This window comes from Macrobrachium rosenbergii, chromosome 28, assembly GCF_040412425.1.
Source record: "Macrobrachium rosenbergii isolate ZJJX-2024 chromosome 28, ASM4041242v1, whole genome shotgun sequence".
Classification (NCBI taxonomy): Eukaryota; Metazoa; Arthropoda; class Malacostraca; order Decapoda; family Palaemonidae; genus Macrobrachium; species Macrobrachium rosenbergii.
Window position 1 is genome coordinate 416,815 of NC_089768.1, and position 14,232 is coordinate 431,046.

At 43.2% G+C, this 14,232-nt stretch overlaps 1 protein-coding gene across 18 annotated transcripts in view; it reads right to left on the minus strand.

Annotated features, from left to right (window-relative positions):
* The window catches only part of LOC136853965 (ralA-binding protein 1-like), a 437,575-nt gene that overhangs the window by 148,922 nt on the left and 274,421 nt on the right, over window positions 1–14,232 (minus strand). For all 18 annotated transcript variants that reach the window (XM_067129870.1, XM_067129865.1, XM_067129879.1 and 15 more), the window contains 2 exons: window positions 7,981–8,110; window positions 5,703–5,974 (listed from right to left, as the gene is read on the minus strand). In XM_067129870.1, the coding sequence (XP_066985971.1) occupies window positions 5,703–5,974; window positions 7,981–8,110 (402 nt within the window). The remainder of the gene's footprint in view (window positions 1–5,702; window positions 5,975–7,980; window positions 8,111–14,232) is intronic.

Consider the following 14,232-nt stretch of genomic DNA (forward strand, 5'->3'; position numbering starts at 1 on the left):
CCACCCTAATCTCTTCCCCCTCTACCGACTTTTTGTTTCTATTTTATTCCTAGCGGTGTTTTCGTAGCTGCCTATCAATTTGAAATTATCTAGCTTCCTACTGATGGGTGTAACAGAGTTGTTGTCCGGGACTGTAATTATTTTCATCCCTACCAAATGTTCCTTTTCTATCCTTTCCCTCTCCCCAAAATAGTTTTTTCTTGCCTTGATGTGTGCCCACTCCCACCAATACTTTGGGTATCCTAATCTCCTACAACTCTCCCTCAGGTATTCCAGCTCTTCATCTAAGAATTTCGGACTGTCAAACTTCCCTTACCTTTTTGTTAAAATTGCACTGTAACCCCCTAATGTATGGTTTTTTTTTGTTGCAAGCCTTGTATGTGTTTTCATCGTTTAGCAACTGTTCTAACTTATTCTCATAGTCTATGGCATCCATTACTACTACCGGAACGCCCCCCCGCCTTTGTCTACCTTTTTAACCCTTTAACGCCGAAGCCCTATTTTCAAAAACGTCTCCCGTGTGCCGGGCGCCCTCAAGAGGTAGCGCTGGCGGAAAAAAGTTTTTTCAAAAAATCACAGCGCTTAGTTTTCAAGATTAAGAGTTCATTTTGGCTCCTTTTTTCTCACTGCCTGAAGTTTAGTATGCAACCATCAGAAATAAAAAAATATCATTATCATATATAAATATTGGAATATATGACAGCGAAAAAAAAAAAACTCGTGTATAATTGTATACAAATCGCTGTAAGAAAAAACGGTTGAAGCTAATGAGTTAATTTTTTTAGTTGTATTGTACACTAAATTGCGATGATTTTGGTATATAACAGATTGTAAAACGATTAAAGCAACACAGAGAAAATATCACAAAATGATGCATGAATTAAACGCCGGACGTAAAAAAAAGTTTTTTCAAAAATTCACCAAAAATCAAAATATTGTGCTAGAGACTTTCCAATTGTGCCAAAATGAAGGAAATTGATTGAATATTACTAGGCTGTAAGTTTTTTTAGCTTACAATTGCATTTTTGAACCATTTCGATCGAGTTAAAGTTGACCGAAGGTTGATTTTTTCTATTTATCGTTATTTCGATGTAAATATAAAAAAACTGTGAAGAGCTAAAGGAATGATATATTTTTTGTTGTATTCTACATGAAATTGCGCACATTTTGATGTATAACACTTTATGTAACGAATAATATGAAATGACGAAAAAATTACGGCAAGCTGACGCAAGAAATGACAGGATTTTCAGCGGAGTACGCGCACGCGGAGCGAAGGAAAATTTTTTTTTCAAAAATTCACCAAAAATCTACATAATGTGCTAGAGACTTTCCGTTTGTTGCAAAATGAAGGTAAATGATTGATTGTTACTCGAATGTAATAATTATGGCTTACGGATGCGTTTTTCGATCATTTCGGTCGAATCAAAGTTGACCGAATGTTAAAATTTTGTCAGTTATCGTGATTTCGGCAAAAATATAAAAAAACTGTGAAGAGCTAAAGGAATGACATATTTTTTGTTGTATTCTACATGAAATTGCGCACATTTTGATGTATAACACTTTATGTAACGAATAATATGAAACAGCGAAAAAATTACGGCAAGCTGACGCAAGAATTGACAGGATTTTCAGCGGAGTACGCGCGCGCGGAGCGAAGGAAATTTTTTTTTTTTTCAAAAATTCACCAAAAATCTAAATAATGTGCTAGAGACTTTCCGTTTGTTGCAAAATGAAGGTAAATGATTGATTGTTACTCGAATGTAATAATTATTGCTTACGGATGCGTTTTTCGATCATTTCGGTCGAATCAAAGTTGACCGAATGTTAAAATTTTGTCAGTTATCGTGATTTCGATGTAAATATTAAAAAACTGTGAAGAGCTAAAGGGATGATATATTTTTTGTTGTATTCTACATGAAATTGCACACATTTTGATGTATAACACTTTATGTAACGAATAATATGAAACGACGAAAAAATTACGGCAAGCTGACGCAAGAAATGACAGGATTTTCAGCGGAGTTCGCGCGCACGGAGCGAAGGAAAATTTTTTTTTTTCAAAAATTCACCAAAATTCTAAATATTGTGCTAGAGACTTTCTGTTTGTTGCAAAATGAAGGTAAATGATTGATTGTTACTCGAATGTAATAATTATGGCTTACGGATGCGTTTTTCGATAATTTCGGTCGAGTCAAAGTTGACCGAATGTTAAAATTCACTTTGGTTGCTGGGTCCTTCTCCAGCATCCCAGTCTAAAACTCGCCTCACACGCTCACTTCCGACAGGCAGTATGCGCCTTTCACGGTCCTGACGCTTGTGACATCTCTGCAAACGTTCTGTTGCAGCACGAATACGCCAACACTAACAAAGTTCAACAAAACACGCGTCTGCGCTAAAATATCGCTCCGCAAGGTGCTGCTCTGATGCTCTCTGATGCGAGATGGGGGAAATTCGCGCATGCGCGTCTGGGTGACGCTCAGAAACAAAACAACAGCTGGATCCGTGAACCCCCAGCATCCACCGAGGCGCAAACTAGGCCTACAATTATTTTTCCGCGAATATTTAAAAAAAGCATTTTCAGTCGACGTTTGCAACGTCCACTCGGCATTCGACAGACAATTTTGGACGACATTTAAAACGTCCAACAGGCGTTTAAGGGTTAACAAAAAAGTAAGGGAAGTTGACAAAAATCCACAACAAAACTACAAGAAAAGAATTAGATCATAAAGTCAGTGAAAAGTCCAGAGATCCCATATATTTATGGTACTCTAGTTCTAAAATCCACAAGAGAGGGCGCCACTAAGACCGACCGTGGCATCGACGAGATCACCGCAGAGGAGGCTGGAGAAATTTCTTTCCAACATAATGGCAAAATGGGTGGGCTTAGTATCTGAAGGACATCTAAAACACAACATGAACCTTATCGATGAATTATCTCAAATTAACATAAAAGACTAAATTTGCAAGTTTGGATGTAACTTCCCTGTTCACCAACGTACCAGTCAGGACAACAATGGAAGTAATAAAAAAGAATATGGAGGAGGGGGTTTATATATGCTACCTAGATCACGATGTTTTAATACAACTGCTATCAGCGGCCATCAGCATTGTGTTCAAGTGGGTCAAAAACCATTATGTACAAAAAAATGGCGTGGCCATGGGTTCGAGTCTTTCACCAATCCTGGCTAATATCTTTATGGAATTTTTGAAACGGAAGAGGTGGGCAAGTAAATAAAGGGAACTTAAATATCGTAAAATGAGTAAGACACATGGATGACATCTTGATTATTTATAAGGGAGAAAGGGAGGATCTACACAAGTTCCTAGAAAACATAAATAAACTAAGTGAACACATCAAGTTCACAACAGAAGGAGAGGGAGGGAGAAATTCCTTTCTTGGATGTCCTGGTAAAGAGGGAAGGGGAAAATTTTAAATTCAAGGTATACAGGAAGAAGACACACACCAATTCATACATATAGTATATAGGTTCTCCAGTCATGGGAAAGAAATAAAAATAGGAGTAATGACAGGTTTGGCCATTAGGGCTTATAGGATCTGCAGTCCCGAATTTTTAGACAAAGAGCTGGATTACCTGAGGGAGAGTTTTAGGAGATCAGGCTACCCTAAGTATTGGTGGGAGTGGGCACACATCAAGGCAAGGAAAAACTATTTTGGGGAGAGGGAAAGGATAGAAAAGGAACATTTGGTAGGGATGAAAATAATTACAGTCCCGGACAACAACTCTATTACACCCACCAAATTGATAGGCAGCTACAAAAACACCATTAGGAATAAAATAGTTAGAAACAAAAAGTCGGTGGGGGGAAGATTGGGGGTTATATATGGCAGCGTGTCTAGACTATGAAGATGGGTACTATGGCAAAACTGGCAAATCATGTAAAGAGCAAAGCAAACAACACCTGTAGAACATAAGGCATTATAATCAGACGTCGGCAGTTGCCAAACACTGATGGGACAATGACCATAAAATAGACTGAGAAAATATGCGTTTTCTGTACAGGAACACCAACAAAACGGCCAGACTGGTTGTAGAGAACGCCTTCATAACATGCGCTAACAACACAATGGCAGGGAACACCAGAAACGGCTTTGAAGAAAGCATATCTAGAAAAATTGTACACTTCACAGTAGCAAGGAAACGAAGGAAAAATGCAAGAGGACGCACAGAAAACGAACACCTGGAAGAAGTGGGCAGAGAAAGGCCAAGGTCACAAGGGGTGGGGGCAGGGCATGTAGTGAGTACGGCAAAATTCGGTTGATGCGATATTACGGTGCGATGCGGTTTTTTTGGGGATGTAAATGCGGTTCGATATTACGGTGCGATATTTTCCTTCGAGTTCGATGCGATGCGAAAGTACGATTTTTTTTTTTGTACTTAATCGCCATTTCCGTACCAAATTCAGATAGGTGTCGCAAGCAGCCAAGCCCCGCCGCCATCAACCGCCCAGGGTCACACACCTGGTTGACTTGGGCGGTGACTCTCACCGCCAAGTCAACCAGGTGTGTGACCATAAAGGATTAGCAGAGGTCTTCTCACTGGTGTGTTAATTAAAGCATATCCCAGTGGGGTTTGCGCCGTCAGCCGTCACAGCAAGGCTGGGCAGGGACCCCACCTACTTATCGGCTTATCGCTCAGGTCAGTCTCAATGCTGGCAAAAGACGATTCATTCACGAGCGGCGATAGTGATGGTGAAGGTGACTCAGCACTTGGGTCAGTAGATATTGTAGAGCAATTATTCCGAGTCAGTAATGTAAGCAGAGCAACTGATACCGCAAGCAAAGAGAGTGAAGTGGCTGAGCATATCAAAATGTTCGCCAAAGCTTCACGTATCAGTAAAAATGAGTGTATTTTCCAGTGGTGGCATTATCAACAAGAAAGTGCACTAAAAAATCTTGCTGAAGTAGCAGTTGCTCTGCCTGTTACTCAAGTGAGCGTAGAGCGCACATTCTCTGGGTTGCGCTATAGTCTTAATGATTTAAGACTAGGTCTAAAAGAGGATATTGTTGACGCTGTAATGCTATTACGCTGCAACACATAAAACTGTATGAATGCCTAATACTGTATAACTGAACATTTTCCTTATGTAACCTTAGCAAAATAAAATTGTATTATATCATTAATGTATTACATAACACCAATCTTCTTGAAGTGGCGGTGGTGGTAATGGTAGTAGTAGTAGTGGTAGTAGTAAAAGTGCCATGTTATGTCTATATGAACTGCAATGTAAAAAAAAAAGGTAGATTGAACAGTGCGAAATTACGGTGCGATAAAATATCGCATTAGTACGGGTCACGGTATGAATTTTTAGGTACTGTACGAAATTACGGTACGTAAAAATGCGTGGGTACAGTGCATTTAAAAAACAAATCGAACCGTACCGTACTACATGCCCTGGGTGGGGGTCACACAGGAGGAGCTAGGCAATTATAGGATTACAAGTACCCAGCAAACAGATATAAATACAGCTGGACTACATGTCTGGTCACTGTACAGATACTTGATAATGTGGACTGTTTGTCCAAGAAAGCTTGCAACTTTTTCTGAATAAATACTCCATTAGATACGACCCAGTTTGAACGAGGTCCTTTGAGTAATTCTACTAATGCACAGAACAATTGTATAATATACAAGCTGATAATAAGACAAGTGCATTGCAATCATCAACACTCCACTTACCTTCATCATATACATCCTCTGACTTTTTTTTTTTATCTTTCTTTAATCTCTTCTTTTCTTCCTTCTCTCTTCTTCTTTCTTCTTTTTCTCTTTCTTTTTTCTTCTTGTCACCTTTTTTCTCTTCTTTTTCTTTTCTTTTCTCTTCCTTCTTGTCTAATTTATCCTTGAGACGATCGTCCTTCTTTTTCTCATCCTTTTTCTCCTCTTTATCTTCTTTGTCTTTCTTATGAAGGAACTTAAAACTTTTAGGCTTTTTAGGTTTTAAGGGGTTCCTAAAAAAGAAATAATTTTCTGAGAACAACAGATTTGCTTAGATGAGCAACCTACATTTTGATATGTGTTTCAAGAAAAATAATGTATTCCTAGCTTAGCTCAGCCCTATAAATCCCTCAATTATCTCTGCAGTTTGAGAGTCTGCTTCACAATACAGCATGATTTCCTATACCTTATTCTGAGGAATGGCTACTGATATAAATCTTTTTTAAATAAGTTCCAAAAGGCATGGCATTGCACTTACATAAAAAAAAAATTCACATCGAGTAATAAATGCAAAACAATCATGCCCAGACTGATGCTACATATCTGGTTTCTAAGAAACATTAATATGTTAATACTGTATACAAATAATGGCAATAAAAAAATTGAGAGAGAATTCTGGGTACATTTACCATTGTACTGGTCTACTAGGCATACTGCATTGGTCAATTAAGTAAATCAGCTAGAAAACCTAAATGCTAGAGTTGACTGAGTAGTTGACCAGGGTGCGTAAAGTATGTCTGAAAGAAATATATGAGAAGAATAACTATTCTGCTGTATATGGGAAAAGTTGCCAGAGTTGTGTACAAAATCAGAGGGGTATATCATTCTTAAGTATACAGTGCACTTGAGAAAGCATATGGTAAGATTCTGATAATGGAAGAGACATAACAGAAGGCCTGATAGGAACAGAGAAGTGCAGGAGGACTGACAGGACCTACATGGACCTACAGAGAGCTTATGTAAAAATAATATAAATGCAGTGTTGGGGGAATGTTGAGGATGTATGGTATAGACGATGATTTGCTAATAGCAAAAGGTTTTCATGATTACAGTTGCAACTTGTGTCAAAATATAGGGACACAGTGACTGATATACTACGAAAATGAGATTAAGACAAGGGTGTGCTATGTCTTCTTGACTGCTTAATAATTCCATGAATGAAGTAATGAGATATTAAGGAAAGGACTTCTGTTGCACAAGGGAAAAAATGATAGAGGTTCATAAAAGACAGTTCTACACTATGTGGACTTGAAGAAATGAGCTCTAAAATAAAGACGTGATTGCTCTTGTAAATACTATATTTAAATTTATAATTCAAGATCAAGCATTGGATTTTTGGCACAAGCTGTTTGTAATCTGAGCTTTTGAAGCTATGCAAGTATAGTTTTAATCAATTATACAGTAAATAGTGAAACTGATTCTTAAACTTTATCCACATGATTTTAACTGAAGCAACAACTTGTGAAGATAGCAAAATTGATCTTATATAACACGCACTTTTAGTGCTATACATCATAATTTTGTTATATAAAATAATTAACATAATGCTGTCAAGTTTAGCAGTTAGCTATTAATTAAGAAATTCCTGAAAATTTTAAGTAAATCTGAGATGGTCAAGCTGAGATTACTTGATAATTTCTGAACCTTTTCTTCTGAAACTATACTACTCAAACAGCATTCAGGTTTTTCATTTGCCCTTCTTTCCAGTAATTTGCTTCAAACAAAGTTCATGATCTTTTTTGGTGGTGACAATTTTACCAAAACAACGCCATCACTTTCTTCAAAACCGTGGCTATCCCTTTCCGTAGGCTACATCACATATATTGAAGCCTTGTACCCCAAGTTTAATCATTTTAAATAATGATGATTTAAAACTCACATCAAATTCACAGTCACCACTAAAAAATTCCTTCAAAATATTTTTGTACCAAGGGCATTTGATAATTTTCTTGCTTCTAATTGCCAGTTCACTACAGAAAAGAAAATATACAGTACATGAACACAAGTCTGATATATTGGGGCTTAACTGCTATCAGGCTATTTTTGAGAATCACTGAATCCCTTTCACACATATAATCATATGACATCTATGTAAAAAAGTCACACTGCAGATGTCATCATTTATTCTCAATTTTGGAAAAGAAAAACATAACTGGATGAATTTACTACAGTATGGCATGCGAGTGTCAATCTACAAAAAAGTAGGCATACAATTTCTAGTGAAAAATGAATAATCTACCTGGTATCTGAAAGTTCCATTTCATCTGCTGAGCTGTCTTCACCTAGAGTTGCATAACAAACTTTCTTTTCTTTTTTTTTATTCCTTAACAGTTCCTTTTTACTGGCTCGTTCATGGCCGCTATCACCATCTGTCAAAAAAAAAAAATGACACCTATGAGTAAAGGAATTCAGAATCCTACACACATGCTAAAAGACCATTAATATAACAAATTATTAAAGGAAAATTTGTATTTTACTTGGGTAAACAAACCAGTCTTATATGTAAAGTGTATCTTCAGTGTGAACTGGAATGGTCGTTGAACCTGGTAATGGGGTAATTAAACGCTGGTTTTGGAGGGTGAGGGAGGGGTAATATCCCTTACTCACCCACCACCAATAAGCACTTTTCTGAGTTCAGTCCCGTGTCAGCCGGTGAAATTCCATTACAGCACGAATTTCTAGGTATAACATTGCTAGATATACCAGAGAAAAAGAGCTTTCAGGAAAGCTGGGGTTACTACCCCCAGTCGAGCGTCTTCTAGGAAGACGTCGGTATAAGGAGGGGTGAGTGAAATACCACTACCACGGAAACCTACTCGAAAGATCTCTCCCTATCAAAATCCCCGGAACAGAGCGGTGAGCCGTTACAGCCCCCACACCCAACACCCGCCAGGACGGCGACACCAGCGCCACCTACCTCATTCCATTTTCTAGCACGTGAATTCGCTGTTTCTTTTGTGTGCTCGTCTTCATTTTATTTGAATTTTCTTGCATCTGTGATGGCGTCGAGCAGCTTTACCATTTCAAAGTTAAGTACCATCTTCTTGTGGGGTTTTGTTCTATTTTTTGGCTGTTACGGTCTCGTATTTTCATAAATATTGAGATCTTATTATGTCGCCACGGCGTCCCCTGCCAGCCATGTCGACCGCGAGGCGACTCCTTCTGTTCTTTTCAGTTGGAGTTGTCTCCTCGTCGTTATAGATAGATTTTGCCCCCTTGGTTCCCTTCCTGGTGGTTCCTTGCGGTGGCTCCCCCCCTTATGAATTACGTTCAATTGGCCTATCGGCCTTTGTGGGAGTGATGCCCCGTCTAGGTACCCCCCCCCTCCAGGTTGGGTTCCTGTTTATTTTTGGTCTTGCTAGGCTAATTAATTTTTGCTTGAAGATGGTGCTCTCTTTTAGTTTTATTTTTATTATTTTATTGGGTGGTTTACCTCGGTGTGCTGGCGGCAGCCTCAGATCTAACCGCTTCCCCGAGGTAGGCTACGCTCTCTGTTGAGCACATTTTAGTTTTTTATGTGTGATGGTTATTTTGTGGAGTAGGCTTGTTTGCTTCCATCCCCTTGCCCTGGGTGGGGAGTTCAGGTTGAGGGAGTTTTGGTTGCTGTTTCCTCCGGGATCGTTTTTCGGTGGGCAGAGTGAGCCCCTTAGTTCTCTTCCTCCATTTGGGGGGAATCGAGTTCTTTGGATGTGTTTCCTCTAGGCTAGTCGCCCCTTGCCCCCCATTCTCGATCCTGGTTGGTTCTCGGCACAAAATTTCTCTCCCTGTTGCTTCCTCCTCCCTTCTGCACTCCTCCCTTTTCCTAGCCTATATTAGGTTAGGTCGATATTAGGCTTCTTCGCCTAGGTAGGAGTCGGGCTTTGGGTTGCGTTGCTCCCAGTTGTAGATTACCCTTCCAGGATTCATTATCTGGGAGGTATGGTGCAGTTGAGCAGGTGATATGTTTCCCCGTCTCCTGTTCCTTCCTGGTAGCCTACTCCTCCCCCGCCCCCCCCTCCTCCCTCCAGCCTTGCTCTACTCGTGCGGGTGACGCTAGATGGCGTTTTCTCCGAGTTCAGGGACTTCTCCTGTTGGTTGAGGGATTCGCTCCCTCCCATATCGTCCCTAGCATCGCTGTATTGGGGTTGGTGGTTTGTTTACTCGAACGTGTTCGAGTCACTATCCATTCCTCTCGTCTCCCCGTCGGGTTACGTTGATACGGTAATATATATTGCTTCAACCTATGTTATGAACATACGAGCATTTTACCCGTCTTGTTTCTCCGGCGGGAAGTAAGGGCGGAAGGTTTTTCATTTTATAGAGGAGCGGATCCTTCCGTTCTCTTGAGTTTTTACCATCACTTGTTATTGTTATTATTTTTGTTTTTGTTTTTAGATAAGTCTGTTTATCTACAGGAGTACTCTCCTTTATTTATTATATATTATATATATATCGTGAGTCCGGTCCTATACCGGGGCTCCGCGTTATTTTACTGGCAGCCCTTATGGTTAGTTCCTGGTTTCTCTTTCCTTCATTCCCGGAGTACTCCGGGTCTGAAAACCTTTACCTTCCACTCTGTGTAATTTGGAGCTTATTGGCCCAGTTTATGATAAGGGAGTTCTTCTCCGCGGAGTATTCGGTTGTAGTTGAGTTTCCCGGCCTTGCCAGCTTTAGATTGCTTAGGTGGGAGGTTCATGTACTTTTCTACTTACAGACTGTTCGCTGTGAGGAGCGGGTGCACCGCCTCCCTCCAACAACCTTACGGTCACGTAGTTTGCGGACCCACGCTGGTTGTGCGGTCCGACTGGATGACCTGGTTGTCTGGCACCCTGATGGTTGTGAGGTTTGCTTTGCTCTCTGCACAACTGTCCAGGATGAGTCGGTAAGTGACAGTCTTTTACTCCCGCTTTATGCTCCTCATATTGTATATTGTTTATGAGGTTCCCGGAATGGTTTTCGTTCTTAGCTAATTGTTGGTTTTCTTACAGGCGGACGAAGCTTCCAAGAAGTCTGCCTTGGAATCCCTCCGGGCCTGGGTGGCTGGGTTTGGCAGGAACGTTCCGTCGGGGAAGCCCTACGTCCTCGACGCCAGGTTGAGGACTTGCTCTACCCGGCGCACGGGTGGCGGCCGCAGTGCCTGAAGACCTTGCCACCCCTATCATCCAGCAAATCCGGGATGAGACCCAGCCACCCCAAGTGGATATCCTCTACGCTGAGGTCTCGGAGGATGTAGCCGCCTGGATCTTAACCTGGAACCGATGAACATAGAGCAGGACCAGGTGGTAAGTGGTGAGGTAAGTGAGGTTGTTGGGGCGGGCCCCCTTTATTTGACTCCCCTGCTTCATCCATCTCTTCTTTTCAGGTTTTGTGAAGTCTTCCTCCTTGGGTGATAGAGCTCCGTCTGCTATCCCCAAGTTGAAGTTGAAGACTTCATGGAAGGCGAAGGGCTACAAGTCCTCGACTTCCAAGAAGGCACGCCCTTCCCCCGTCGAAGGCTAAGGTTTCAGGACCTGTAGCCTCCGGGAGCAAGTCTGGTTCCTCCAGCAAAGGCGCGAGTAAGAGGGCTGCAAAACCAAGCCCTCCTCGCCAACCTGCTTTTGACGCAGAGGCCTTTGCAAATCAGCTCTATAAGCGTTTACAGAGGACCTAGATACTAGATTTAATAAAATCTCTGAGAAGTTGGCCAGTCATGATAACATACTGGCGGGAATGGCTCACCCACCCCAGCCGAACCACAGTATGTTATCCCCGACACTGCGGACCTCCGCCGTTCGATGTCGGTAACCCTTGGCGCCGCACTCCGGGCCATCCAACATGATGGCAAGCTGACACTTGATGGTCTTGGCACGAGACGGTTGGAGGAATTGGAGTTCTTCCCCGATCTCCTGCCCCCTTACCCAGGCTTCGTGAGGCTTACGGAGGAAGCTTGGATTCGGTCAGACAAGGTTCCTAGGAGACTGTCATCGTCCCTAGGGACCAAGCTCAGTCGGCTCTTCTGCGCACTCTGACGGAGTGGCAGGCAGACAACACGAAGTTGACTCCTTTCAAGGGCAACTTTACTATGTTCACCCTGGGAGACAACCTACCCACCCCTTGCTTGGACAAAGTCGCTCTGGCTACGGCCCGAGCGTGCTTTGATGGTAATCCATTACCACAGCTAAGAGAGACAGACCCTACTTCCTGGTATTCCCAGGAAGTAATGAGTTCTGGGTTGGACGCCCGTCCACTTTCACTGGTCGGGAAGCTGGACCCCTTCTGCGCTTCCACGCAGTTCAGTGAGCAGCTCCCAAGCTGCCGGAAGCTTTATTGAAAGCGGAGTTTGATGCCCGGACTCAAGTTAGCCCGGTCCTTGAACTCCGTATGCCTTACGGAAGCTACTGCCGTCTCCTGCTCGGACGAACCATTCTTCCAAGTTTTGGCTAAATCCTTGCTGGCTGGCTTCCAGTCTGACTTGTTTGAATTTATCATGGCCAGACTGGAATGTAGGAAGTTCATCTTTGCCGATGCGACTATCCGCCACGAGCCTAACAAGCTCGTTAAAAGCTCGATCTGGGGACCTAACCTCTTCCCTGAAGAGGAGGTCACGAACGTTATGGCTGAGGCTACACGGGCCAACCAGAGTCTTCGTTCTCGCTGGGGCATTTCTGCCTATAAGCGTAAGACCCCAGAATCAGCCGGCCCCCAATCGAGAGGAGGCAAACGTTTCAGGAGGCATAAGAGGCCCCACCATCAGGCGGTAGTCCAAGCCGTCCCGGTCTCGGCAGTAGCACAGCCTTCTACTTCCAAGGCTCACCCCCAACAGTATGTGCTGGTCCAACCAGCTGCACCCTCCTATGTGGCTTCACCGCATACAACCCCACATATGAGGGCCGTGGTTTTTTCACGGCCTTAATAGGGTTGCAAGGGGAGGAAGAGGCAAAGCCCCTCATAGAGGGAAGCCCAACACCACCCCAAGGGGAAGACCTGGACGTGGTAGGGGAATAAACCCACTCCCTCCCACTGAGAGAACACAGGTAGGCGGTCGCCTGTTTTGGTTCAGGGACCAATGGACCTTCAGCCCTTGGGCACACAGCATTGTGTCCAAAGGACTAGGATGGAGCTGGATCAAAACCCTCCTCCTCTAACCAGGTTTTACCAGCCACCCACATCAATCCTAAAGGATTACGTGACAGAATTGCTCAACAAACGAGCAATAAAGAAAGTAAGGCACCTAAAGTTTCAAGGCAGGTTATTCACTGTTCCCAAAAAGACTCCGATCAGCAAAGAGTGATCCTGGATCTGTCGCGTCTAAATCTCTACATAAAATGCGACAAATTTCGCATGCTTACGGTAGCTCAAGTTCGGACTCTACTTCCGCGTGGAGCCGTCACCACCTCTATCGATCTTTCAGACGCTTATTATCACGTCCCGTTGCGCGGAACTTCTCTCAGTTCCTCGGTTTCAGACTCGGGAATCAAGCCTACTCCCTTCAGGGTCATGCCCTTCGGTCTGAACATTGCGCCCAGGATATTCACAAAGCTGGCGGACACGGTAGTACAACAACTCCGGTCTCGAGGATATCCCTAGCAGCATATTTGGACGATTGGATAATTTGGGCACCAACAGTTCCGGAGTGTCAGAAAGCTACGTCCATAGTCATCAATTTCCTGGAGTCGCTGGGTTTTCAACTGAACAGAGAGAAGTCCCGCCTGACTCGGAGTCCCGGTTTCAGTGGTTGGGTCTCCAGTGGGATCTGTCATCTCACACGCTGTCTCTTCCGCCTCCCAAGAGGAAAGAGATAGCATCTCTCACCAGGAGATTCCTCAAAAATCCATCAGCATCCCGCCGGTCCCAAGAAAGGGTCCTTGGATCTCTTCAGTTTGCCTCAGTGACAGACCTGCTCTTAAAAGCGAAATTAAAAGACATAAACAGAGTGTGGCGGAGTCGAGCCAATGTCAAGCTCAGAGACAAGGTCTCCTCTATTCCTCAAATCTTAAAGACAAGATTGCGACCTTGGACCTCGGTCAGAGGCCTGTCCAAAACAGTTCCGCTTCAATTTCCCCCTCCGGCACTAGTTGTTCACACAGACGCTTCCCTAAGCGGCTGGGGGGGATATTCACCAAAACAAAAAGTACAAGGAACGTGGTCCACAATGTTTCAGCAGTTCCATATAAATACCCTGGAAGCTATGGCGGTCTTTCTAACTCTGAAGAAAATCCGCCCCCAACCGGATTCATATCAGGTTGGTATTGGACAGCGCAGTGGTAGTTCATTGCATCAACAGGGGCGGCTCCAAATCAGGCCGAGTAAACCAAGTAATGGTTGCTATCTTCTCCCTGGCGAACAAGCACGGCTGGCACCTGTCAGCCACCCACCTAGCGGGGGTACGGAACGTGGTGGCGGATTCCCTGTCCAGGACTACTCCGTTGGAGACGGAGTGGTCCCTGGACGTGGAATCTTTCAAATGGATTTGCCGCCGGTTCCGGGCCTCCAAGTGGATCTGTTCGCAACGGAGAGCAACTTCAAGCTCCCC